The sequence below is a fragment of the Neolamprologus brichardi genome, chromosome 18, assembly GCF_056152115.1.
Source record: "Neolamprologus brichardi isolate AB-2024 chromosome 18, ASM5615211v1, whole genome shotgun sequence".
NCBI lineage: Eukaryota > Metazoa > Chordata > Actinopteri > Cichliformes > Cichlidae > Neolamprologus > Neolamprologus brichardi.
The window spans coordinates 3470001-3493463 of NC_142121.1; the positions used below are offsets into that span (position 1 = coordinate 3470001).

The 23463-nt window shown below is 41.3% G+C and overlaps 4 protein-coding genes across 7 annotated transcripts in view; 2 read left to right on the top strand and 2 right to left on the bottom strand.

Moving 5' to 3' along the window:
* LOC102777505 (uncharacterized) overlaps window positions 1-1272 on the top strand; it is a 4770-nt gene extending 3498 nt beyond the window's left edge. Inside the window, exon 2 of the mRNA XM_035913813.2 lies at window positions 1-1272. This exon is cut by the window's left edge and continues 1039 nt beyond it. The gene's annotated coding sequence lies outside the window, so the exon portion shown is untranslated.
* A 1846-nt stretch (window positions 1273-3118) lies between these two features.
* On the bottom strand, window positions 3119-6217 carry LOC102795515 (uncharacterized). Its single transcript, XM_006804597.3, has 2 exons — window positions 5983-6217; window positions 3119-4974 (listed from the first exon to the last, which is right to left on the bottom strand). Exons 1-2 carry the CDS (start codon window positions 6152-6154, stop codon window positions 4526-4528), a joined length of 621 nt encoding a protein of 206 aa, XP_006804660.2. The 5' UTR covers window positions 6155-6217; the 3' UTR covers window positions 3119-4525.
* A 1212-nt stretch (window positions 6218-7429) lies between these two features.
* On the top strand, window positions 7430-12660 carry dusp28 (dual specificity phosphatase 28). Of its 3 annotated transcripts, none has more exons than XM_006804596.2 (3): window positions 7430-7665; window positions 8675-9089; window positions 11223-12660. In XM_006804596.2, the coding sequence occupies exons 2-3, from the start codon at window positions 8745-8747 to the stop codon at window positions 11322-11324; spliced, it is 447 nt and encodes a 148-aa protein (XP_006804659.1). In that variant the 5' UTR covers window positions 7430-7665; window positions 8675-8744; the 3' UTR covers window positions 11325-12660. The 3 variants fall into 3 exon arrangements, with proteins under 3 accessions (XP_006804659.1, XP_087688450.1, XP_087688449.1); XM_087832324.1 differs by having other exon boundaries at window positions 8675-9207; window positions 11223-11293; XM_087832323.1 differs by lacking the exon at window positions 7430-7665 and having other exon boundaries at window positions 8551-9089.
* Window positions 12661-15934: 3274 nt separating this feature from the next.
* Window positions 15935-22203, bottom strand: proca (protein C (inactivator of coagulation factors Va and VIIIa), a). 2 transcript variants are annotated; one of them, XM_006804595.3, is made up of 10 exons: window positions 22072-22203; window positions 21788-21839; window positions 21625-21708; window positions 20170-20327; window positions 19993-20017; window positions 19549-19659; window positions 18095-18235; window positions 17181-17296; window positions 16723-16840; window positions 15935-16650 (listed from the first exon to the last, which is right to left on the bottom strand). In XM_006804595.3, exons 3-10 carry the CDS (start codon window positions 21692-21694, stop codon window positions 16061-16063), a joined length of 1329 nt encoding a protein of 442 aa, XP_006804658.2. In that variant the 5' UTR covers window positions 21695-21708; window positions 21788-21839; window positions 22072-22203; the 3' UTR covers window positions 15935-16060. The 2 variants fall into 2 exon arrangements, with proteins under 2 accessions (XP_006804658.2, XP_035769704.2); XM_035913811.2 differs by having other exon boundaries at window positions 21788-21873; window positions 22072-22164.
* Window positions 22204-23463: the final 1260 nt, after the last annotated feature.

Here is a 23463-nt window from a genome sequence, read left to right on the forward strand (position 1 = left end):
TCAATCGTCGTAACGTGTTTGCACACATAAGAATATAAACGTGCAGGAGAAGAAGTCCTGCCAGACTTGTGGGAAGAGTTTCACTCAGTGTTAGTTTAACAGCTCACAGACTCTCAGGAGGAAAGTCGGGCCTGTAATGTCTGAGTGGAAAATACGTCTGGGAACAGAAGTCGTTAAGTAGAGCTTTCAGCTTTTAAGCGATTTTTCAGAAATGTATAGCAGGCTGTGTTCGATGAAGCTGCCTGGGCCTGGATCAGCGTGTCAGACTGCACAATCAATCTTTGTCAAATTGTCCAGTAGATGTGGTGAATCTGTAATAAGTGCATTTCAGTTTTTATTGAATGGGTCTTATTGAAACGTGGATGTTTGTAAGGGAGTATGATGATGCCATGGATTCAGTGAGTTGTACTCTGAGGCCTGTACAACATTTGAAATGTTGTCAGTGTGTTTTCTGCAGGCAGATCTAACGTTCAAATGATTTTCAGACGACTGCATTCTGTGTTGCATCGCTCCTGTTTCAAATAGTTTCATGTCTGTACAGAGCACGTTGTCTCAGCTTGTTCCTGTGTGCAGTGTTTGTGATTGGGACATGCAGCTGAGGCAATATTAGATGTAGACGTTGGCTAACAATCATTCTTTTAGCACCAGTTACTCAGGTTCATTCACCTACCAGTAATTTATACTCCAAGTATCACCTGGTGTCATAATAGTAGTAATTGTATAACTTTGTTGTATTGCGAGGATAACTGAAGCTACACAACAGGAGTGAAGGAGGTCAAAATGAAGAAGATCTTGTTAAATGTGTGTTAATGTTTCATCTGAAATTATGGACTGGAAAACCTCTGGTAATGTTTCTCTCTCCTGAACCTGCTGGAAGAACATGGTGAACTGATAAGGACCACGGTTTACCCCACCTCTGTGTACTTAGAGGGCCTGTAACTCTGAAAATATTTAAAGTACGAGTGTTGCATGGTTTATTTAAACGTACTGAGCTATTGTACAGAAAAACCGTCTGATTATGAGTCAAGTGTGAAATTTTCCAGATTTTATATGAAATATAAATGATGTTGTTTTGTTTTACATTATGTTTCCATCTGAGGCACCTGATTAAAGTTTGCACATTGTAGTCAGCCTGTCTGTTTGTTTTATCAGGGTTTAGTTCCCCCTGCTGGTCAAAGCCCAAAATTACATTTAAAAGTAATAAAAAGAATGAAAGATGCTGTGCATTATTAGCATCAGCCTGCATTTTAAACCAGCATTAAACAGATATGAAAACACCTTTAGAGCTGTCTTTTTATTACCCTGACATGACTGTAAATGTTTTTAATGACAGAAACATGAAGTCTGACTGCTGCGAAGGTTTTCTGCTGCCAGAAGAATCGGATCAAAAAGATTAAATGTAAGTGAAAATCACGCGAGTCATAAAACTAAAACCAATTCCTAAAAGTCTGGATGGGCTGTAAAATGTAAAAACAGGTCACATTACAATAGAACATAGAAAACATGTCAAATGTCCATCCATCCATTCGCTTCTGCTTATCCGGGGCGGCTCAGCCTCAGCAGAGAAGCCCAGACCACGCTCTCCACCTCCAGCTCGTCTCGGGGAACACCAAGGCGCCCTCAGGCCGGCCGTGTAAGCTCAAGTTCAGCTTGGTCTCTGTGCATGAGACCGTTCTGAAATACCAAAGGTCTGTGACGAAAAAGACATTTTTATAATGAGCATAAATATAATGAAAACAGCGGGTTGTGGGTTGAATCACACACAAACCTTGTTTCATGAATCTTACACATTGTAAGGCAGGAAGAACATCACCAGTTCTTCACATGTGTCAAACAGGGTGCGTGAATCAGTCTCAGTCTCAGTTCCTGCTTCATTTTGTTGTCATGTCTCATTTTTATACCAAGAATTTGAGCTGCTGACATTTTAAATATTAGAAAAGTTAACAGCATGATGTTTAAATGTATTTTAGATATTTTCTAACAACTGAAGACAGTATTTTCACAGAGATGCACTGACTGAACTTTTCCAGTATTGACATCAGCACCTATGAAATGATTTATTCATCACTATGAGGAAGAAACTGAATCGTTCTTTTATGTTCAAAATAAGTAAAACAAATGAAAACAGGACTTTATTTCTTTCAGTCGTCTTGGGAAACACAGAACAGCTCAGTGCTAAAAAAACTAGATCAGCCCACAGACTGAGCTGTTGTCAGGACACTTGACCCGGTTTCTGTCATCAGACTAATATCCAGTCCAAATCCTGGGTTGGTGCATTCATAACTCCTCTAACAGCGCTCTGACTCTGGGTGATGGACATTTCAATCACAGAGGATTTCTCCATCATTTGATGTTTCAGCTCTGTGGCGTCCTGCCTGGAAGCTTCCCCGTTCTCCACTCTGTGGTTCTCGTGTCGACCGGCAGGTTGCTGCTGCTTCTGAAACTTTTCCCACACGTCCCGCAGGAATACGGCTTCCCGCCCATGCGAGTCCTCATGTGGACCTTCAAGCTGCCACTCTGAGTGAACCGTTTCCCGCACAGTTAACAAGAATACAGCTTCTTCTCTGCGTGGACTCTCATGATCCTCTCGAATGGCGTCATGAAGCTGAACCTCTTCAGATTATTTTTTCAGATGCAGTTTCTCCCACATGTAGATTCTCCCGTGGCTCGCTAAGCTCGAGTGATTTTGGAGACACTTCCTGCATGTTTTGCAAGTATACAGCTTCACGCCGGCGTGAATCCTCAGGCAAGCCGTTAAATCGCTGTTCTGACCGAAACCCTTCCCACAGAATTCACAGGAGCACAGTTTCTGTGACAAACTCATCAGGAAATTATTTACTGAGGTCAGAGGTCAAGAGAAGAGCAGGTTCATTTTTTTGCTTCCTTTTGCATGTGAGGAGGCGCCCCCTGCTGTCTATTAGTCAAAACAACATTTCAATCTGAGCTTCACAAGAATGAAGCTGCTGAGTGCCCAACGAACGATGAGCTGTTTCTCACATGGAGGCCACAGCAAAACATCTGTAAACATGTGGGCTTAGTGATGAAACAGCAGGAGACGCCATGTTTGACTTAAGCGCTCGCGAGTGCGATGAAGGATCCCAGAGAGCCGACTGTTGGTTTGTGAATCATTTATTAAAGAAAACGTCCGGAACTCGAGTGTCACTTTAAAAAACCTGAACAATGAAAAGATGACAAAACATCTTCAAAACATCAGATGTATCAATCTTTATACAACTAATGCATTTTTACATGATTAATAAAATAAAGCTGAAAGGACATGCACAGTTACTCAGTAACAAACTCATTATTTAGAATTTAGAGCTTCGGTCTTTAATTCACCTCATTTATTAAAGCAAAACAAAAAAGAACGAATATTTACAATTTGTTTCTAATTTGTTTCTAGTACTGACATCAGGAACTACAGACGTGGTGCAAACGTGTAAGCGTTTCCTCCAGGACTTCAAAGAAACTCAAAGATGGCCTCACAGCACGCTCTGTTAATCTGCATTTATAGACTTGATCAAAAGGGTTTTTTTACTGGCACAAATTTGCTGTTTTACATGATTTTATGATGTAATCGAGAACCATCGGGAACATTTCACACTTTTAAAAGACTTTTATTGCCAAATAAATCAAATGTATGTAAATCCCAGGAGTTTCCTGGTCACAGATCCAAAATGTTCATTTGATTCTCGTCCGAGCGACTTGGTATCACTTTCTTGTATAACGATATGCTGGAAAACGTTCAGCTGGTCATCGTACTGACAGTTTGGTCAAACCTTAAAAAGCAGGTGTTAGAGCAGAAGCTCACAAACTGATCCTGGAGCTGTGAACAGATCAGCAACAATCAGGATTTGAAGCTGAAGCTGAGCTCCAGCACACGTTGCCTCTGCAAACACCGACTCGCTCAGCAGTTTATTTGCAAATAAAAATCTTTGAAACGTGTGAAATGCTTGTGACTGACTTCGAAACATATTTTTCCCCAAAGATATTTATATGATGATAAATCCTCCCCCACAGGTGTGACGGGGTAAGGCAGCTCACGTTTAAATCGTTTCTCGCAGGCCTGAGAAAGCTCAGCTTCTGTGGGTTCTAATGTGGACACTGAGGCTTTTCCAGCATGCAGCTAAACCCACTGTGATCTCTGTGGGCTTCCACACGCTTGTTTCACGCTGTCAGGTTGCCTTGTTTTCCTGCAGCTGTTGTATTCCTGCAGCCTGAAATACACGTTTGCTGTATTTCTGTGACATTTAGTGCAAATCTTGCTTTAACACAACTTCTTATGTGGAATTTACAACCTACAACTACGTGTCACACGTGTGCAGCTTCACGTGTGCAGCTTCACGTGTGCAGCTTCACGTGTGCAGCTTCACGTGTGCAGCTTCACGTGTGCAGCTTCACGTGTGCAGCTTCACGTGTGCAGCTTCACGTGTGCAGCTTCACGTGTGCGGATCCTGGGAAGCTTCAGCATTTGGGACTTTTTCATAAAGCTTTTTTTTACCCACTTCACATTTTGCAGACTTTTTTATGCTGACTCCTGGATGTGTGACAGTTTTCTACAGTTTCTTTCATTGGCCTTTCTTCTGCGCTTCCTTCTTTGCTTCTCGTGCACGTTTGCGGCTGATCCTGACCTCACGCGCTTGCTTCCTATCAGCCTCCAGTTTGGGGAGCTGTGAAAGAGACTCTGGCCATCGTTTGGTTCCTGTTCTCTATGTTCCTCATAAACAGGAGTCACCACCAAGCTCTCGGCGTGACGCTTCAGTGCCGACTGCTCTCCCTCCCTCCTGAGTTTGTGCTGTTCTTTGATCTGTGGACGCTTTGGTTCTTGCTGATTGGACAACAGTTTCTTGTGTTTTTGTTTAACATGAGGAGGCCCTGGTTCCTCCTGGTTCAGGCTGCAGTTCCTCTCCTGGTTACAGAGACGCTTTTTAGGAAGAAGCTTCTCCGCTGCAGTGACGTGGAGCTGTGGGTGGTCTGCAGGGACAAGATAAATGTTAGTAACAGTCCATAAATAAGCACAGAGAACAATCCTAACCTAACAGGTGATTTAAACTTCTGTGTTGGTGTTTGAGACCTTGTGGTCGCATCTCGGTGTTTCATATAAGCCGTGCCAGCCGTCAGAAGCCAGGGCATTATTCTGCCTCCCTACTCTGCTGGGGAAATTTTAAGAGGTAAACATATTTGACATATTCTTCCACATCTTTGTAAATGCTCTTGCATCCATTCCAACAGACAAGCTCCCTCCAGGAGCTTCAGGGAGTCTTTATTTTGAGATGATAGTGATTATTTTCTGATTAATTCAAAACCTTTGTTGAAAAAGTAGCTGGAAGTGCACAGGAGGAACTGACGTGGGTTTCAGAGAGATCTGGTTCTAACGTACCTGCAGAGTCGATTTAATACAGTACACAGAGTACAAGTACAGATCAGCTAAGTGCAGGTACTAGTTTCCTTCTGATCCAATTTCACAAACCAAACACACAAAAAAAATACAAAAGTCCTAATGGCACTTTTCTACTCTACAACAGGTCTCCTTCACCCATCCTGTCACACAACAGTCAGCAGCTCAGGTTCAGTATCCTGCCCACAGACACTCTGGAGCAGCCAGAGGGAACCCCCAACCTTCTGATTAGCTGCTGAGCTACACCACCCAGCTGTGCTGTATCATAACTACAAGTCTGGCGTTAGAAGCTGTGACAGACTCAGTGAGTTACCGTGATTTCTACAAGTGTACAGACCTGAGGAGCCACGTGACCTCCCTGTGGGCACCTCTGCTGCTCTGACCTCAGTCTGATCTTTCTAAAAGCTGAAGGTGTCTGCTTTTAACTCCGCTTTTCTCATATTATTATTATTATTATTATTATTATTATTATTATTATTATTATTATTATTATTACTACTACTACTACTACTTTGGTCTGCGAGGCTGACATAAAGAGCTCGGAGCTCCCGCAGGCTCACACTCATTCATCCCGGTTAGCCTACCGATCCTGTGCAGCTTGATCTCCGGCTTCCAGAAGCTCTCCAGCAGCCTGCGCTGCCGCTCGATGTCCTGCTCGTACTTGACGATCGTGTTTTCAAACACCGTGAAAATTTCATCCACGGCAGCAGACAGCCGCTCGTTGACAAAGTTGATCAGAAACTCCACTGTGGACATTTTTACTTTCGATTAAACGATCAGCACAAGTCCATCTACAGTTCCGGATTCTCCTGAATCTGCTTCCGCTGTGTGCTGCACCATTAAAGTTCCTGAATGAAGCTGAGACGTTTTATAAAGTTCCGCTCTCGCCAAACTTTCTTTGTTACACAACAACAACAACAACAACAACAACAACAACAACAACAACAACAACAACAACAATAATAATAATAATAGTTATTATTGTTTTTTATTGGTTTTTTATTGGGGTTTTTTTGTATTGGCACAGTTATTGAAAGTAAGTAATCGTAGGCCGCCATCATTTCCATTTTCACTGTATAATATTGGAATGGTCTTATACCATAATCTGACAGCGTGTTTACTTTGTGACATGTCGCTGTCACGGTGTCATATCACTTGTCTTTTAAAGACTTACTAAAAATCATCACTGCAACATTTATAAGATTTACAGCTTATCATGTATGTCACGTGTCATGTCACCTGAGCAGCCATCACAGCAGCTCTTACTACCATCGTGTAAACCTTCTCCTTCAGTCACAAATCATCTACCCACTCACTCTGCCTGCTCTCTTCTTAAAGTGTCGGTAATACATATACAACAATAACAGTTTGATCATTAATTTCTTTAATAAATTAATTAATCCCCCCCCAAAAAAAAATAAATAAATAAATAAAAAATTAAGAACAATGAAATGATGACTCTACCTGCTCGCATCGCTTAATGTATTTATTTTGGTTACAGACTCTTTTCATGCACATAATTAGTTTTTGGGATCATTTTCTGAAAAGGGGATCAAAAACAAACAATAAGGAGAAAATAAAGCAAAGTAAGCAGATAAAATTGACTGAATATTATTTATTTTATTTTGTTGGCATTGTAGTATATTAAGATGATAAATAAATAAAATATGATGGGGTGAAGTCATTGTTTCATTCATTTAAAGTTTTTTTTAAAAGGTAAAGTAAGTACTAGTGCATGAAGGCTGATAGAAGTTAATATAAATTTAAAAGTACAAATCCAAACAAAAAAGAATTACATAATTATTTATGGCATTAACGCCTGCAATATTTATACAATACAGATGCTTATTTTTTTATTTATCTGTAATTATAATTGAATTCAATTGAAATTATCATTTCAATCTTTATACAAACAAACCCAGTTCCAAAAACAAATAAAAACAATAATAATAAAATAAAATGAAAATCAAATATTCATCTATTTTAGTCTCAGAGTGCAGTCATGGATCTGAGCAGCTTTAAGACCCAGAGCAGAGCAGCTGTCAGCAGCGGTAAATATAGCAGCGTTGTGGCGTGTGCGCTGCTCTGTGTGTGGTGTGTGCGCTGTTCAGTGTGTGGTGTCGGTGTGCGGGTCAGAGCAGCTCCGGGTCATCATGAGGAGGCCTGAACAGACCGGAGCAGTCTGAGCTCTCCTGTCAGCACGAAGCGAACATGGCGCGTCTTTAAAGCTCAAACTGAGCGTGAAGGAGCCTGAAGATCAGCCGCACGTGAGTCACGGCGTCCTTGTGTTCAGCGAGCGTGAGGCATTCACTGCCTGCTGTTTCTGTAGGTTAACTGAAGATCTTAAATCTCTGTCACTGGGGCCACAGAGAATATTTAATGTCTGTACCTTTATTATATTATTGAGATGACATATGCCAAGTAAAATGCTTTAACTAAGATTTATTTTCTTTATTTATTTGATATTTGATGTTGATATTTATTTATTTTCTTTCGTTAAATGATTACATTTATTTTATTTGAAAAAAGGGATTAAAAATACTGTAGCGTGAGCTGATATCCTGACGTGTACTTTATCCAGCTTTTATTTACAGAAATGTGAGACAAGGAAAAGCAAAAATATCTCATATTTGATCCAGTGAATAAGGTCCTGATTTATCTTCCAAATATATTTTTGATCAATACATTAAATGTGTTATTATTTATACCACTACAAAGCGCTTTATATGGCAACAGCAGAAGCTGTACAATACGATATTAGAGGTAATCAAACAATCCTCTGTGAGAAACATGAAGAACAATGAGAAAAAAGAAACTGTAGGAGAGAGAAGACAAAAGTTAATGACTGATGGAGTAACATGATAGAGTTTTAAGATATGAGACGACCAGATTATTCAACACTTGGTATGTAAAGAGAAGGTTTTTTTTTCTTTAAAAATAAATAAATAAAAAAACCCTGTAATATCTGTAAAACATTCAGCTCAGTATGTAGCAGGTGAAACACTGTACAGTTAAAAAAAAAAGCTGACAAACGCGCATCAGAAGTTACGCGAGGCTCTACCTTCACACTTCTACTTCAGCAAGCAGAAAAATGTTCATTCAAATAATAACTAAAAGTAAAGAATGAAAATGTCGTTCCTTTTTAGATTTACTTTTAGGAGAAAGTCAGAGGGGATGGACGGGTGTAGCCTCGAACTCTGTGACAGAGTCAGAGACCAACTAATCATTTTCTCAGTGTTAAACAGACTGTTGAACCCCACACCGCTCTCTCTCCAGGCACTAGTTTCCTGTGAGCCTCACTGACGGTGTAAGGAAGCCCACGAGGGTCAGTTCTTCCACAGCCAGGATGTTGCAGCTGTGTAAAGTCACCAACGCCCTGTTCATCAGTAACGCCCGCTCGGCCTGCAGCGACGAGCTCATCCAGCAGGAGGCGGTGTCGCTCTGCATCAACGTGTCCAAGCAGCAGCCGTTTCCCTCCAGCAGCATCACCAAGCTGCAGATACCCGTCTACGACGACCCCAACGAGGACCTGTACAGCCACTTTGACCGCTGTGCCGACGCCATCCAGAAGGAGGCGAACCGCGGCGGACGCAGCGTCGTCTACTGTAAGAACGGACGCAGCCGCTCGGCCACGATCTGCATCGCCTACCTGATGAAGCACCGCAAACTGTCCCTGACAGACGCCTTACAGGTGAGGATCCATCCCACCCTGCTCTACTTTACTTTTTGTACAGGTTACAACTTTGGCATCTGGTGTCAGTGATGACCTTTGTCCACCCTCCACAGACCCCGAACTCCTCCTGCTGACGGTGAGGCACATTAGAAATGTGACACTTTGTTTATTGGAAAATAAACTGGACATTGATTAAACAAACTGCTGAGCTTGTTCACTCTTAGAGGAGCTGTTAGGTTCCATAAATGCTGTTCTCACTCCGTAACATCTCGACGTTTGGTCACGTCCCGCAGTGGACCATAAGAACGCGAAAGGTCACCTTCCACATTCTTATGGTCCGCACCGGGTTATGGATGAAATCCAGTGGAATGATGCTCCCGCGGTAATAGACGTTCCAGCCATGTATTCCAGCCCTAAACCTAACCTTCTCCATAAGTCTAACCATAACCTCATTCCTAACTTTAACCAGCACTTTAATGACGTTAAATAGTGTTTTCCCCAAGGGATTTGAAGGAAATGAACGAAGATGTGTAGATTGAGTCCAAACGGTTGTCATATTTCCTCATTTTTCCAATCTCGTCATTTAGGAATGTGTTGGGTGCCTTGAAAGCGTAATATGTTGACGATTTGTCACCTAGCATTACGCTTTGGGAGAACTGGCTGATAAATAATGGGGCGATTGTAGCTCAAGAGTTGGGAGTTTGCCTTGTAATCGGAAGGTTGCCGGTTCGAGCCCCGGCTCCAACAGTCTTGGTCGTTGTGTCCTTGGGCAAGACACTTCACCCGTTGCCTACTGGTGGTGGTCAGAGGGCCCGGTGGCACCAGTGTCTGGCAGCCTCGCCTCTGTCAGTGCGCCCCAGGGTGGCTGCAGCTACAATGTAGCTGCCATCACCACTGTGTGAATGTGTGGATGACTGGATATGTAAAGCGCTTTGGGATCCTTAGGGACTAGAAAAAGCGCTTTACAAATACAGGCCATTTACCATAAATAATGATCAAGTCTTCAAATGAAGGTCTGAGGACTGAAAGAGTAATAGAGTGAACACAAGTCACAGAAAAAGTGCTGGACTTTTGGTTGCTTCAGAGTTATTCACACATACAGTTTAATAAGTATTATTTTGCAGATTTTAAAATACCAATCATCCTATGTATAAGTCTCACTGTGCTTTGAGTCGTCTAAATCAGCCCAATCCTGCTGCATGAAGGTCAAAAATGTGGAGGACTGAGCTCAACCTGCAGCTGAGAGGTTTGTTTTCTGACACTGAAGCATTTATTATCCAAAGTGCCCTTGAACACAACACTGAAAGATGAGCTGCACACTGAGCGTTGCTATATTCATGCTCAGAAGGGACAAATACAACAAATCATTCTCTGAAGGCTGACACCCCTGATCCTGTTTTGTGCTGCACATTTGGCTCAAATGAAAAAGAAAAAGTGTTATTTTAATTAATTATATTTACTGACCTATATTCATAACATTAACTATCTGTTTAACCCAACAACAGAAACACATCTTTGTTTAATGTCTTTTTTGCTTTTTGTACCGTAAAATTACAATTTTTTGGAAAAAATTGTTGAAAAACAGCATAAATTAAGTCATGTTGTGTCCCTACATTGTTACAATGTTTCCTATCACTTCAATGCACTTGATTAGATAGCTATGTGCTGTAAATCATAATAACTGCAACCAGCATATTGAAGTGACAGTTTCTGATAGGCCAAAAAAAGAAAAACAGCATAAATACTTTAAAAAAAATCTTCCACATCTTGTTGTGTTGAGAAGAAACTGAATTTCTGCATTATCTATTTATTAATCATCATTTCTTTTTATTATTAATTTGTATTTAGAGTTTAATTCAGATGTTATATTGTTCACTAAAATATTTTCCCACAGTTTCTCCGATAACTTCAAACATTAAATGAGTTTTATGATTTGACAGAAATGAAGGACTGAAGTTTTGCAAATGTTATGACAGGTAATGGAAAAAAATATGTCCATAAAACAAATAACAGAAAACAGGAAAAAATTCATGAAATACAAAAATATTTAGAAAATATTAAAATAAATTGTAAAGTACAGAAATACAAATCATGCAGAGCAACCACAGATCCTTAGACACAGCTCGTCACTGTTCATTTCCCTTTTCCCAGAAAGTCAAGACGGCTCGTCACGTGATCGACCCGAACCCCGGCTTCATGTCTCAGCTGCAGAGATATGAAGAGGAGCTGAAGCGCAGACGAGGAAAGTCCTGATCCTTCTCACAAAACTCAGAGTCCGCAGCTGAAAACAGAAGCAGTGCTGAAGCTTCTTCACCTCCGTCCTCCTCTTCTGCAGGATTTTACACGCCGTCACTTTAGTTAAGGCTTAGATGAACTAATTAACCTCTAGATTACGGCCTGTTTTTAAAAAGTCCCAACAAATATGTATTAAACTTATTTTAATGTTAGGATACTGAGTGTCTAAAATGTGACCTGATAAAAACAATATTTAAGGAAAGTTTTTATTACAAAACTGAACAAGTGGAGCTGATGAGAAAAAGTATAGAAAGTTTTAAAATCAAGCCAAATAACATAAGAAGAAAAATTAACTATAAAATTTGAACTAAGCTGAAGTGCAGGTGGAACTGTTACCTCCTAAATGTGCTGAATATACACTCTACATGATGTTCATCTACAGAAAACGAGGCTCATTTACTCTACGTAATCACAACAACATTATTCTTTTATAAACCTTTACTTTGTTACAAAGCACTTAAAGAAAAAACAGACAGGACAACATTGTACCAAGTTTGTGGAAAATAAAAGATGAAGAAGTATATTTATTATCCAGTTATCAGTTATGATCAGGTTGCTGCTCACCATTGGTTTCACTATTGATTACTTTGCAGCCAATACTTCGATTTAAATTAAAATAAAATACTTTAAACCATAATTGGCAACAAAATAGTCTAAAAACGGATTATTTTTATGCTTGTCCTCTCAGTGGTTCACTAATCATAAGAAAATCATAAAAGAAAGATTATTTTCTGTCTAAACACTCAGTTTTCTTTTCTTGTCTGAGCACACGTGGCTGCAGTTCCACCTTTTACCTCTAGGTGGAACCACTTAAACAGAAAATGATGCAGACCCGTGAACACGTGACGAGTCAGGCTCCTCCTCTTTCATTTGATCTGAAACATTAAAAAAATCCACAAAGAAGCTCAGGGATGATAATAAACCGTGACGTGAGATTTCGTCTCTCTTGTGAACCATTAAATGAGAACTCACCTGGATTTTATTCTGACAGGATGTAACCTTAGGAGGCTGTCTCACTGATCCTAGGTCAGTTTCACTGTAGAGCGTGGATGATGTTACACTGAGAGTTTCAGTTAAGATGCGATAATATGGAGCTTTCCAGGTACTTAAGCCTCTCCTGTTAAAACTTGTTAAATTCACACAAAACCTTTACATTTATTATTTGTCTAAGAATTATTTCAAAGGAGGCTCAAATTTAACTTCACCTGAGATTTAATTTGAACTTAGGTTAACATATGCCAACGTGGAATTGTTCATTTAAACAAGTGAAAAGCTAAAATTTTCCAGAACAGAAATCTTTTTATGTTGTAAAGTCAAAGGTTGTTACAAGTTAGAGATTTGAAATCTTTTTAGTTTAAATCACCTCATAAAACTGATAATAATGTCGAGATCAAGTAACAGTTTATATTAATATTCAATGAATCAGCCTCTGAATGATACACGAGAAAAACATTTTCCTGGACATGAACAGGAAAGCAACATGTTCCTGGTCTTTTATGTTTAATTAAACAAAAAAAGAAAGAAAGAAGATTAATTATTAATCTAAAAAAAAGCACAAAATCTTGAAACTGGGCATAAAAACAAAAGAACACAAACAAACAAAAATGTTTTGCCTTAAAGAGCCACTGAATTATTAATTGTCAGTTTTTTTAACGCCCCATCAAATGTCTTAAAGCTTTGTAAATATACAACATATTAAATACTCAGGTTAAAATAGTAGAAAAGAAACAAACATATTCAAGTACATATGTGGGAAACGGTCTGAATTTTTAACATTTTGGCAGCTTATTAAGCCTGAACGATCTCGTCATTTAAAACATGTAAGTCTGTGAAATTCAGCAGTTTTATATGTTAAATGTGTTCTGTGAGTTTTAATGCTGCTTCCGGTTAATAATTATCTTTTAATAAACAAAACAAAAAACCTTGTGAAAGTCTTGCTGTTGATCTCAGGTGTGCCATTAGAATCTAAAAGCAATGATTTTGTTTGCACAGATATTATTTAAACCACCTGTGACCTCAGTTTTTATTGTAATGAGTCTATGATTATAAAAGCAAACAGACGTCTGTGTTAGCTAAAAGGTGTTACCATAACAGGCGCTTAAAGAAATAATCCTGCCCTGCCTCTTTAAGACCAGGCTGCTGTAAACAATCGTTTGTGAGAAAAGAAAAATAAAGTTAAATGTTGATCACTCAAAAATGAGCTCTGTGGTCATTGTCTACAATATGTTGGCCTAAGAGGTTTAACTTCATGTTTTATTCCTGTCCTGAGATGTTTGTTTCTGAAACTGAAGTAAAAAACACTGCAAACCACATTATTTGATTAAAAATACTCCAAAGACACGACTAAAGCTCACAGTTGTTAGTCTAGTGATCGTGGCTCAAGAGTTGGCAGTTCGCCTTGTAATTGGAAGGTTGCCGGTTCGAGCCCCGGCTTGGACAATCTCGGTTGTTGTGTCCTTGGGCAAGACACTTCACCTACTGGTGTTGGCCAAAGGGGCCGATGGCGCGATGTACCAGTGATACCAGTGAAATAACAAATTGGCTTTCTCATTCTGCTCTCTACTGCTTGTCTCTGACGTGGAATGGGCACTCCACCCTTTTCTGGTTGGGAACAGTCGTCTTGGACTTGGAGATGCTAATCCTGATTCCTTCGCACTCGGCCTCAAACTGCTCCAGGGCAAGCTGAAGGTCCCCAATCGATGAAGCCACAGAACCACATCAGAGAAAATCCCACAAAATCCAAAGATAAAAACCTGAAGCCAAAGTGGAGATACTACAGCTAGATATTTTGTCCATAAAAAACTACGAACAGATACAAGGCTCACCAGAAACATGTCCAACGTAGTGCCAACAATTCGAACCTGTCACGTTCCTGGGTCTGTTGACCCAGCGTTTTGAGTTTTAGTTTATTTTGATGTTTATGATTTATTTTTTAGTTCATTAGGTTATCTAAGCTCATTTGTTTATTTAGATTCCCCTTGTGTCTTCTACCCCTGTGTTTTAGTCTCCCTTTGCCCCTTATGTGTTCAAGCTGCATGTTTAATATTGTCAAGTTTATATTATCAAGTTTATATGTCTGCGTCTCATATTTCCTGTTTTATTGTGACAGTCGGTGTCCTAGTTCTGAGTAGTCAGCTTTGCTTCCTTTGTCTCATTATGTCAGATTAGTGTCAGCTGTTTCTCCATGTTTTCACTTCCCCTAATCACCCTTGTGTGTATTTAGTCTGTGTTTCTGTTCATTCTTTGTCAGGTCGTCTGTTGTTCATGCCAAGGGTTTGTTTCCAAGTTTCATGTCTAGGTTTTTTTTTATGTTTATTCAGGCTACGTCCACACGTACACGGGTATTTTTGAAAACTGAGATTTCCCGTTTTCGTTTTAAAAAATAATCCCGTCCACACGTAAAGGCAGAAATGAAGGAAAACGCTGCTAGGAACATGCCAAAGCAACAGGTGGCGATATATTCCTAACCGTGCAGAAATGTTGGCCAATCAGAAGTCTAGAAGCCTCGGTGGGAAAAAGTAAACAAAGCTGGGGCATAGAAGCAGAACCGAGTGGTATGTGTGGAGGGACAGTAACTGTGTGTGTATATGTAAGCATTTAAACACTGCAGAGAGAACAATTAACAGTAACAGTATTGTAGAAATTCATTTCACCGAAACAATAACGTGGCGCACAGTGTGACGTCAAAAAAGGAGTTTTTAGAAATCGCCGTTTCCAGTGACCGAAAACGCCGTTTACCTGTGGACGAAAGGTGCAAACGCATAGAAAAATCTGCGTTTTCAAAAATACCCGGGTACGTGTGGATGTAGCCTCAGTTCTCCCAGTTTAGGTTGATGTTAGTTTACTTCAGTTTGCCTTGCCCTTTCTTTGTACCTTTTTACCAGCCTTATTAAACGGCTTGCTTTTTGTTAACATTCAAGTTCTGTTCCCTGTTCCTTGGAGTCTGCGTTTTGGGTCCTTTTTTTCTATTTATACAGTGTGCCTCCCCCAGACTGTGACAGAACCAACTAGTTCTGACTTCTTCCCCACCAGAGATATAACGTCCCATGTCCCAGGAGCTATATTCAATACCCAAGAACTAACAGAGAGTCTCTGTGGTGTAGCCAATCAAAGACATATTCTGTACTAATTAGCAGGTACACTTCATGGATACAGGACTCCACTCTAGCCCATGATCAAATCTGCCTGTTCAAGGAGACTATGATATCTTACCAAACTATGGCTGTGACCTGCATGGTGAGAGGCTTGAAACACTGAGAGCAGCTGAGCTGTAATGTTTCCTAGCTGCATGTTTTCCTTTATTTGATGGATGTAATTTGATACAAAGAAAATAAGTCCTACATTTTTCATCAAAGATTTTCTTTTTGAGTAATTCATCAGTAATTTCTGGAAAGAGTCAGCTGATACAAATATATTTTTGGCACTTAGAGCATCTAAAGGCAAACACCATTTGGTTTTGTTATCGGCAGACATTTTTCCATTGATTAATTGAGTATTTCACACTATTTGAAACAGATACGTAGCACTACAGGTCAGAGGGAATTTAAATTGTCTGGAACTAGTGGAAATCACTGGTTTTAAAGAAGCAAACAGCTGCGTCTTCATGGTAAATCATTTTATTTAACAAAGTGTGTTACATTTTTATGTGGGTTCAACAGGACAGAGCCCGAAACAGCTGTTGTGGATGAATTGGTTCAGAAGCGTGGGTGTCCTTCCGGGCGATGGCCTCTGTCCCATTCTTCACGCACACTATTGATCCAATTATTGTAGTTGGACACTTTTGTGTAGATTCCCAGTTTGTCCAGCTGTCCACAGCCCTCACCCCAGGAAACCAGGCCAACCAGGAACCAGGTGTCCCGGTACAGAGTGACCATCGGGCCCCCACTGTCACCCTCACAGGCATCCTTCCTCTGTCCAAGGACACCGGCACAGAGGACGTTGTTGGAGATCGTGTGGGGGAACATCTGCTGAGAACAGATGCTGTGGCTGACCAATGGGATTTCAATAACGTTGAGCGCTGAGCTGTACTTAGTGCTGTTCATCTCCTCTTTGCCCCAGCCAGAGACAACAGTCTTAGTGCCGTTCAGGTGGAGCACCCGCTCGGCCATCTCGCGTCCTGGCAGACAAATGGGGATGATGTGCTCAGTCATGGGAGCAGGGGTCTGTAGGCGCAGCAGGGCAATATCATTGTCCATGGTCTTGCTGTTGTAGTTCGGGTGTTTGAAACCTTGGACGACATCCAGGATGACCTCAGTGCCTTCGTGTTTAAAACGCTCATAGTCACCTAAAGACACAGGTTGTGGACTCATGGTTAATGAAAGCTGATGTGTGTTTTCCATCTGCAATGGAAACTCACCGAGTCGTACACTGAATGTTAAGCTGTTGTCCAGACAGTGAGCAGCTGTCAGAACCCAGCTCTCATCGATGAGGACACCCCCACAGTGAAATCGACTCCTGTAATCCATTACCAGGACCTACAGGTAAACACACTATCAGGTATTAATGCTCCAACTTGGATTCTGCTGACAAGATAACATCTTGACATTGTGAAACAGCTTTGTTTCACATATTAGTTCAGATTTAAACACAAATTAGCAGATTTCTTACCAAATTCAAATTATATAACATAAAAAGAGGGCGTTGCCAACATCTGATGTTGGAGTCTTGAGATCTTAATAACCTTATAGTACCATATCACCATTACAGCACTTTGATTTCAGACTGCAGGCTGCTGTAAGGATACAAATCTAACAAGCTAAAGTTGCCAGCATGACACACCCAGCGTGTATTGTAGGTGAGTGTTTTTTGTAGTACCTGCCATGGACTCTCCCCTTTCTTGCCCACCTGCCCCCCCACCATCCAGGGACGAAGGCCTTTCGGTGGTGGGCTGTATGATGTGCCGGCTAACAGCTGTCCACAGGATGATCGGCCTGTAAAAACACTGTATTAAAGCTACAAAATATTAAGAGAAACATAAAATAATCTCGCTCTTTTCATCTCATTCAAGCTGAGAGGCCAGCAGCTTGTGTCTGTGGTTTGTGCCTGTTGTGGATGAGCAGTGTGTGACGCAAACTGCCACTAGTCTGCCTTCACTGTTCTGAGATCAGTAACTAACTGTGCTTCATATGGAAACACAGCTACCATCAGCAAGTAAACCAGCATCAGTGAGTTTCACTTGATGACTTGACTTGTGCAACTGGCTTGAAGTGTCTGATGGTGTCACCACATCCCCATTAAGTTGATGAAGGCTCGTAGGGTCCTGTTCTAGCATCCATGTGTGAGGCATTGAGTACTCTGTCTACTAGCAGGTCTGTGTCTTGCAGCTCTAGTGTTTCTGCCAGTTCCTTTCTGGGCTCCATTCATGTACCGAGCCATGTGCCTGTTCATGCTAGCTCCTATGATGCCTGACAGGAGCATCCATGTGGTGATGAGACATATTATTGGTCGGAAGTTGGATGGGATTAATCCTTAAGAATCATGTGGTGGTTCATTTATGCTTCCAGGTACTCAAGGAGTGCAGTTAGCTTCTTTAGCCAGTAGGTGTGAATCATGTCAGGCATGTGCTGTCCAACTCGTCAGCTCTTCATTATCGAAAGGATTATCCAGAAAATCATAATGATTTATTGAATAACAAGTCTATATAAAGTGATGAGAGAATTTAATTTTTGCTTGCTAATAAACATTTTGTTTACAGCCAGCAAGTGAAGTCAGACTAGAACTGCTCTTACTTTTGGGAACACATTTCCTGGAGTCATTAGTGGGTTTGTATCCATTCACACAGCTGCAAGTCCTCGACAGGCCGTCACTGCTCTCCGTACAATCGTGGTCACAGCCGCCATTATCCACGGAGCAGTTAGTGGCTGTTATAGCTAGATGGAGATGGGAAACAGGAACAGGGGAACTTTTCAGGTTTCACATTAAGTTTTAGTGAATGTTACATTGATGTGACTCAGCCTGTAAAAGAAATCAAACAGCAGCTACGTCCAGCTGCCAGACAAAGTCTCACTAACAAGCAGTGTTGGAAGGTTACTTTTAAAATGTATTCCATTACAGATTACAGAATACATGCCCCAAAATGTATTCTGTAATGTATTCCGTTACGTTACTCAATGAGAGTAACGTATTCTGAATACTTTGGATTACTTAATATATTATCATGCTGTTTACAACGACATGAATGTACTATTGCTGTGATTTATTACTGTTACTGAAGGTCCGCGGCTCCGAACCGTAGTAAAGGGACCTCTGGCTAATACGGTGGGTTCGTGTCGGGCTCGTAGCCGAAAACTAGCTTTACTTTGTTGTCTGGGTCAAGTTTGCTAGCAGAGACAGAGAGAGGCGTTGAAAGGCTGCTCCAACAGAACTTATTGTTTCAGAGGAAAACACGAACACGGTGTACAGTCGAGTCTTAATAGCTTACTTACAACTGGGCTCGTCAGGCTCTCTTCTTGGCTGCAGTGGTTATTATTATATTTACATGCTTCCAGCTCCCGTTTCTGCTCGATGACAGCTCGTACTTTTCCTTTTTCTCCCTCCCTCGCTAACAGACACATAACGTGTATGGCAGTCCATTCTCCCTGCAGCACGGACTACACTGCCCATGATGCTACATTCTTTAGAGCTATACCTGTAGCATTCTGCCTATTAGCTTAGCACAACAACAACAGGCGCTCTCTCACCCAGGAAACACGCAGAGAGAGCGTCACCCTGTAACCATGGCAACCGTAACGCTGCCGCCTGGAACAACAGAACGTAGCTGTCAAACAAAACCCAAACAGTCCTGACCCGCCACAATATGAAACAGGGAAGTACCGCCGTGTAATCCATTTATTTCAACAAAGTAACTGTATTCTAAATACCACCTTTTTAAACGGTAACTGTAACGGAATACAGTTACTCATATTTTGTATTTTAAATACGTAACGGCGGTACATGTATTCCGTTACTCCCCAACACTGGTAACAAGTTTTAGCAAAAAAATAACCCTCGTAAATACTTTGTTACTTAGGTTCGTTTGTGTGCGCAGTGGGTAATTTGTATTCTTTTTGTTGATTCTCAAGGTTTAATTAAAGATGTGTTGCTTGATGCAGTTTCATTACATTGAACACACCTTGCTTTACTTTTGTACAGTCTTTTTTTAATATAACTTTAGAAATGCTCCTAGGTAACCAAAGACACTCACGATATTCACAGTATTTGCCCTCATATCCAGAGTGACAGCTGCAAGCGTAGGCTCGGAGCATATCCACACAGTCTCCATGACTGCACATGTTGGACTCACACTGGTTCCCATCTGAAATACAGTCAGATAACATGAGTATTTTTCCCATGACTATCTGCAAAGAAAGAAGATGTCAAAAGCCTCGCCTGAGTGACGCTTTGGGAGGAAGACAGAAGCTAAATCTTATTTGATGTCACATTGTTGTAAATGTACTGTAATCTCGTGCTTTTGGGTAATCAGGCAAGCATATCACACCCCATCCCAAAAAATAAGTGAAGAACCTGTCCTGAATTCTCCTCAGTCTACACATCATTCACGTTCCAATCATCAGAAATATTAAAATAATATTTAATAATTTATACATGGTATTATTTTTCACTGTCAAACTGAACAAACTTGTCTTACCTAAGTAAACTGTCCAGAACTCCAGCTGTAAAGACACAGAAACAAACATCACCAATCGCACCTCCTGTGGGTATTTGTCCAGTCGACACTACTGTGTCATGCTCTCATCAGCCATAAATCAAAAAGCCAGATATTTTTGCTTATTTTGAACTACGGTGTGTTAAAGAGACATCTTACCGTAGCTTCTCTGGTCTGGAAAATCTCTCTGGCCTCTTCAAAGCTGCATTTCTCCTCATTACATTCTCGCTCCAGGTTTCCTGGTTTCAGCTCCTCCAGGAAGGAGTTCGCCCGACGAGAGCGAAGCAGCATGTGAGCCCGTCGCGGGTCCGAGAATACTGAGTACAGAGTGAAACAGTGATGCAGACCAACCCTCAGACAACGGCTTCTCTAACTGTTTTTCCCCCAAACATCACGTTTTTGGAAAGCACTTTGTTGTCATTTGGTCTTAAATCTTTGAGCTTCTGTGAATTTACTCTCATTCAATCCACTCAGAATTTTAAAGGAACTCTTTAAAAACTCATCTGATCTTAATAGAAAAAATAACTCTGATATGTGCAGGGTAATGTGTTAGGAATGAAATCATCAATCTAGAGATGGCAGAATGTAAAACGATGCAGAATAGTGCTCAGTAATTCACATGATTCCCGTGTGTTGTATGCATGCCTGGAAAATGGAGAGATCTGGACCAGGACATCAGCGTGCATCTGGACAGTCTGAGGCAGCGGTCCCCAACCCCTGGGCCTTGGACCGGTACCGGTCCGTGAGTTGTTTGGTACCGGGCCGCGCGAGTTGAGGCTCAGGTTTGAAATGTATGGTTTTCAGGGTTTTTATCGGTTTTCAGCGTTATTTTGTTATCGTTTTTATCGTTAACTCGGTTTTCCTGGGTCTTTTCACGTGTGTTATGAATAAATTTCTTTTTTTTCGGTACCGGTACTAGTTTTATTTTGTTGTATTTATCCGCGACACCTTAAAGCCCGGTCCATGAAAATATTGTCGGGCATAAACCGGTCCGTGGCACAAAAAAGGTTGGAGACCGCTGGTCTGAGGTGTTCGATAGACTGAAGCATCTCACAGAGGAGAGAGAATTATATTATATTATATTATATTATATTATATTATATTATATATACTGAACAAGCATTTATTCTGAAACTGTAATCCATTCTTGGACTTTTCTACACCAGCTTGCGTGATTCATCTTTCTAAACTATATTATTTATTTTGGGTCCCCTCACTTCATGTTTTGTGTGAAGCTGTTTTGGCTCCCTTTAAGGTCACCGTCCACAGCAGCCAGCTTTCTTCTGATTGGCTCAGGATCAGGTAGGTGTGCACGCTGACCTCATTACCTGAAACTTTGTCCATGTTTCATATGAGCGCCCAGTTGAGGAACAGGTAAAAGCACAATAGGTTCACTTTCCTGGCAGATGAACGCTTTGTTGCTAAAACGTATTCCACGGCCGACCTGCTGACAGTGAAGCTCTCACATTATTTCCTGTCGGGTTTATGTAATTCAGTGAGACTCCAAGACACGCGTGTAACATAACATCTGTGGCTACCTAACCTCCGTGTCTCTTCTTTCTTTCACAGACGTGTTGATGTTTACTTATCCCGTTCGTCTTTGATCACACCCACCTGACAGACTGATGACTGACGCCGACCACAGAGCAACGCCGACACACAGACAGAGGGCGAGGCGGGACATGACCTCGATCACTCCTGCAGGAAATCAGACAGTTATGTCTTTACTGCTTGTGTTTATCCAGTTAGCATTAACATCCAGCACAATGACACTTACAGATTTAAGGTATGAAAAGTTGAGTTCTGGAGGAGCTGCAGACGAGTCCTCACTGTGAGTTAAAAAAATCCCTCAGTGGAAGATTTCTACAATATTGATCAGCAGGGAACACAGAGGCCTCCAGTCAGAGGCGCACAGCAGGACACGATCACCGTGTGAACCTCTACGACCTTTGACCTTGTGAGCTAACAACAGGCCACAGAGACAACATCCTAAAACGTTCACAGGACATGAAACAGAGTCACGGAGAAACGGGAGGCTTTCAGGAGAGTTTTGGTACTTACATGTGAAGAATGGAAGCCGTGGACAGAGACGATGCTTCGCGGTTTCTGCCGTGTTAATAACTAACTCCCAGTGTTTACTGAGAGTCCACAGTCTGCAGCTGATCGCTGTCCACCAACGCTGTCAACACAAACCTCCCCTTTAGCCTCCACCCACTCACACAAAATGTTGCAAACCTTCAGACACTAGCAGGACTTTTCACTGTGTACCCACCACACAATAGATCTGTGGTTATCCACCACAAACATGGACGTGGATGAAGTCTTCACGTCTCTATCATTTAAATCACTGTCTTTGGAAGCATGAACACCTATGAACACCTACAAAATATCTGCAAAGATCCTGAACAAAGCCCAAAGCCTGTGAACCAGACTAGATCTTGGTATGAGCAAAAGCTAAGTTAATGTTGGCTGTTTGGAGTTGCTACGTTATCATCTAACGCTAGCAAGCTGAGTCTGTGAGATGCATTGAGAGACAGACATGTTGGTTATAACCTTCATCATACTTGGTTAAGGGCACAAACAGCTGGAGACACCACAGCCAAGTATTCCTGGATGCATCCTCAATCATCCAGGTAAGGAAATCCCAAAAAGTGGATTCTGTTCATCTGGTCGTCCTCAGCCTGGTATCTTTAAAGTTCACCATCTGGTTTTCAATTCAATTTTATTTATACAAGACCAAATCACAAAAGGTGGGAAGGAGAAACTCCCCCTTTAACAGGAGGAAACCATGCATGGGTAACCAGGCGGGAGCCACCAGCTGCCACAGCGTGAGCGGCAGGACACGCTCACACCTGCAGCCGATTTGCAATCACTGATTAACCAACATTTGTGTCTTTGGAGATGAGAGAACACAGGAAGGTCCCGACAGGCAGCTCTGACCAGCACATCACTGAGTCACACACACAAAAAGCTGGAGACCTGCTGGAGGCTCCAACAGTCACCAACAGCACAAACAGGGTGGAGAGCTCATTCTGGGCTGCAGTTTTACACTTCAGCATCAGCTTCAGGCTGACGCTGTTAGACATTTAAACTTAGGCTACGTTCACTCTGCAGGTCTTAATGCTCAATTCTGATTTTTTGATCAAATCCGATTGTTTTGTCTGCTCGTTCACACTACAAATAAAATGCGACAGCAAACGCGCTCTAGTGTGAACGCTCAAAGCGGCCGCATGCGCAAAAGAAGACGTCACACACAACGCGCTCTGTTTAGACCCAGAGCAACAGTATTGTTTGACTGATGGTCTTAATATAAAGACTTCAGACTTCACGTTTCCCAATTTTTGCTTTAAGTTATTTTGTTATTTACATAATAATGTAAATAACCTAATAATGATCCTTATTGCTGTTTTAGAGGAGCGCTGCTTCAAAGGATAGTTGTAGATTTCTGTCAGA

Excerpts from the sequence above, each read along its gene's own strand:
- proca (XM_006804595.3), bottom strand. The coding sequence starts at position 21,694 with ATGTCCCGCCTCGCCCTCTGTCTGTGTGTCGGCGTTGCTCTGTGGTCG. Across the intron at positions 19,660-19,992 it reads GTTCTGGACAGTTTACTTAG|ATGGGAACCAGTGTGAGTCC; the intron begins GTAAGACAAGTT and ends ACTGTATTTCAG. Across the intron at positions 16,841-17,180 it reads AAGGGGAGAGTCCATGGCAG|GTCCTGGTAATGGATTACAG; the intron begins GTACTACAAAAA and ends GTTTACCTGTAG.
- dusp28 (XM_006804596.2), top strand. The coding sequence starts at position 8,745 with ATGTTGCAGCTGTGTAAAGTCACCAACGCCCTGTTCATCAGTAACGCC. Across the intron at positions 9,090-11,222 it reads CCCTGACAGACGCCTTACAG|AAAGTCAAGACGGCTCGTCA; the intron begins GTGAGGATCCAT and ends CCCTTTTCCCAG.
- LOC102795515 (XM_006804597.3), bottom strand. The coding sequence starts at position 6,154 with ATGTCCACAGTGGAGTTTCTGATCAACTTTGTCAACGAGCGGCTGTCT. Across the intron at positions 4,975-5,982 it reads GATCAAGCTGCACAGGATCG|ACCACCCACAGCTCCACGTC; the intron begins GTAGGCTAACCG and ends TTGTCCCTGCAG.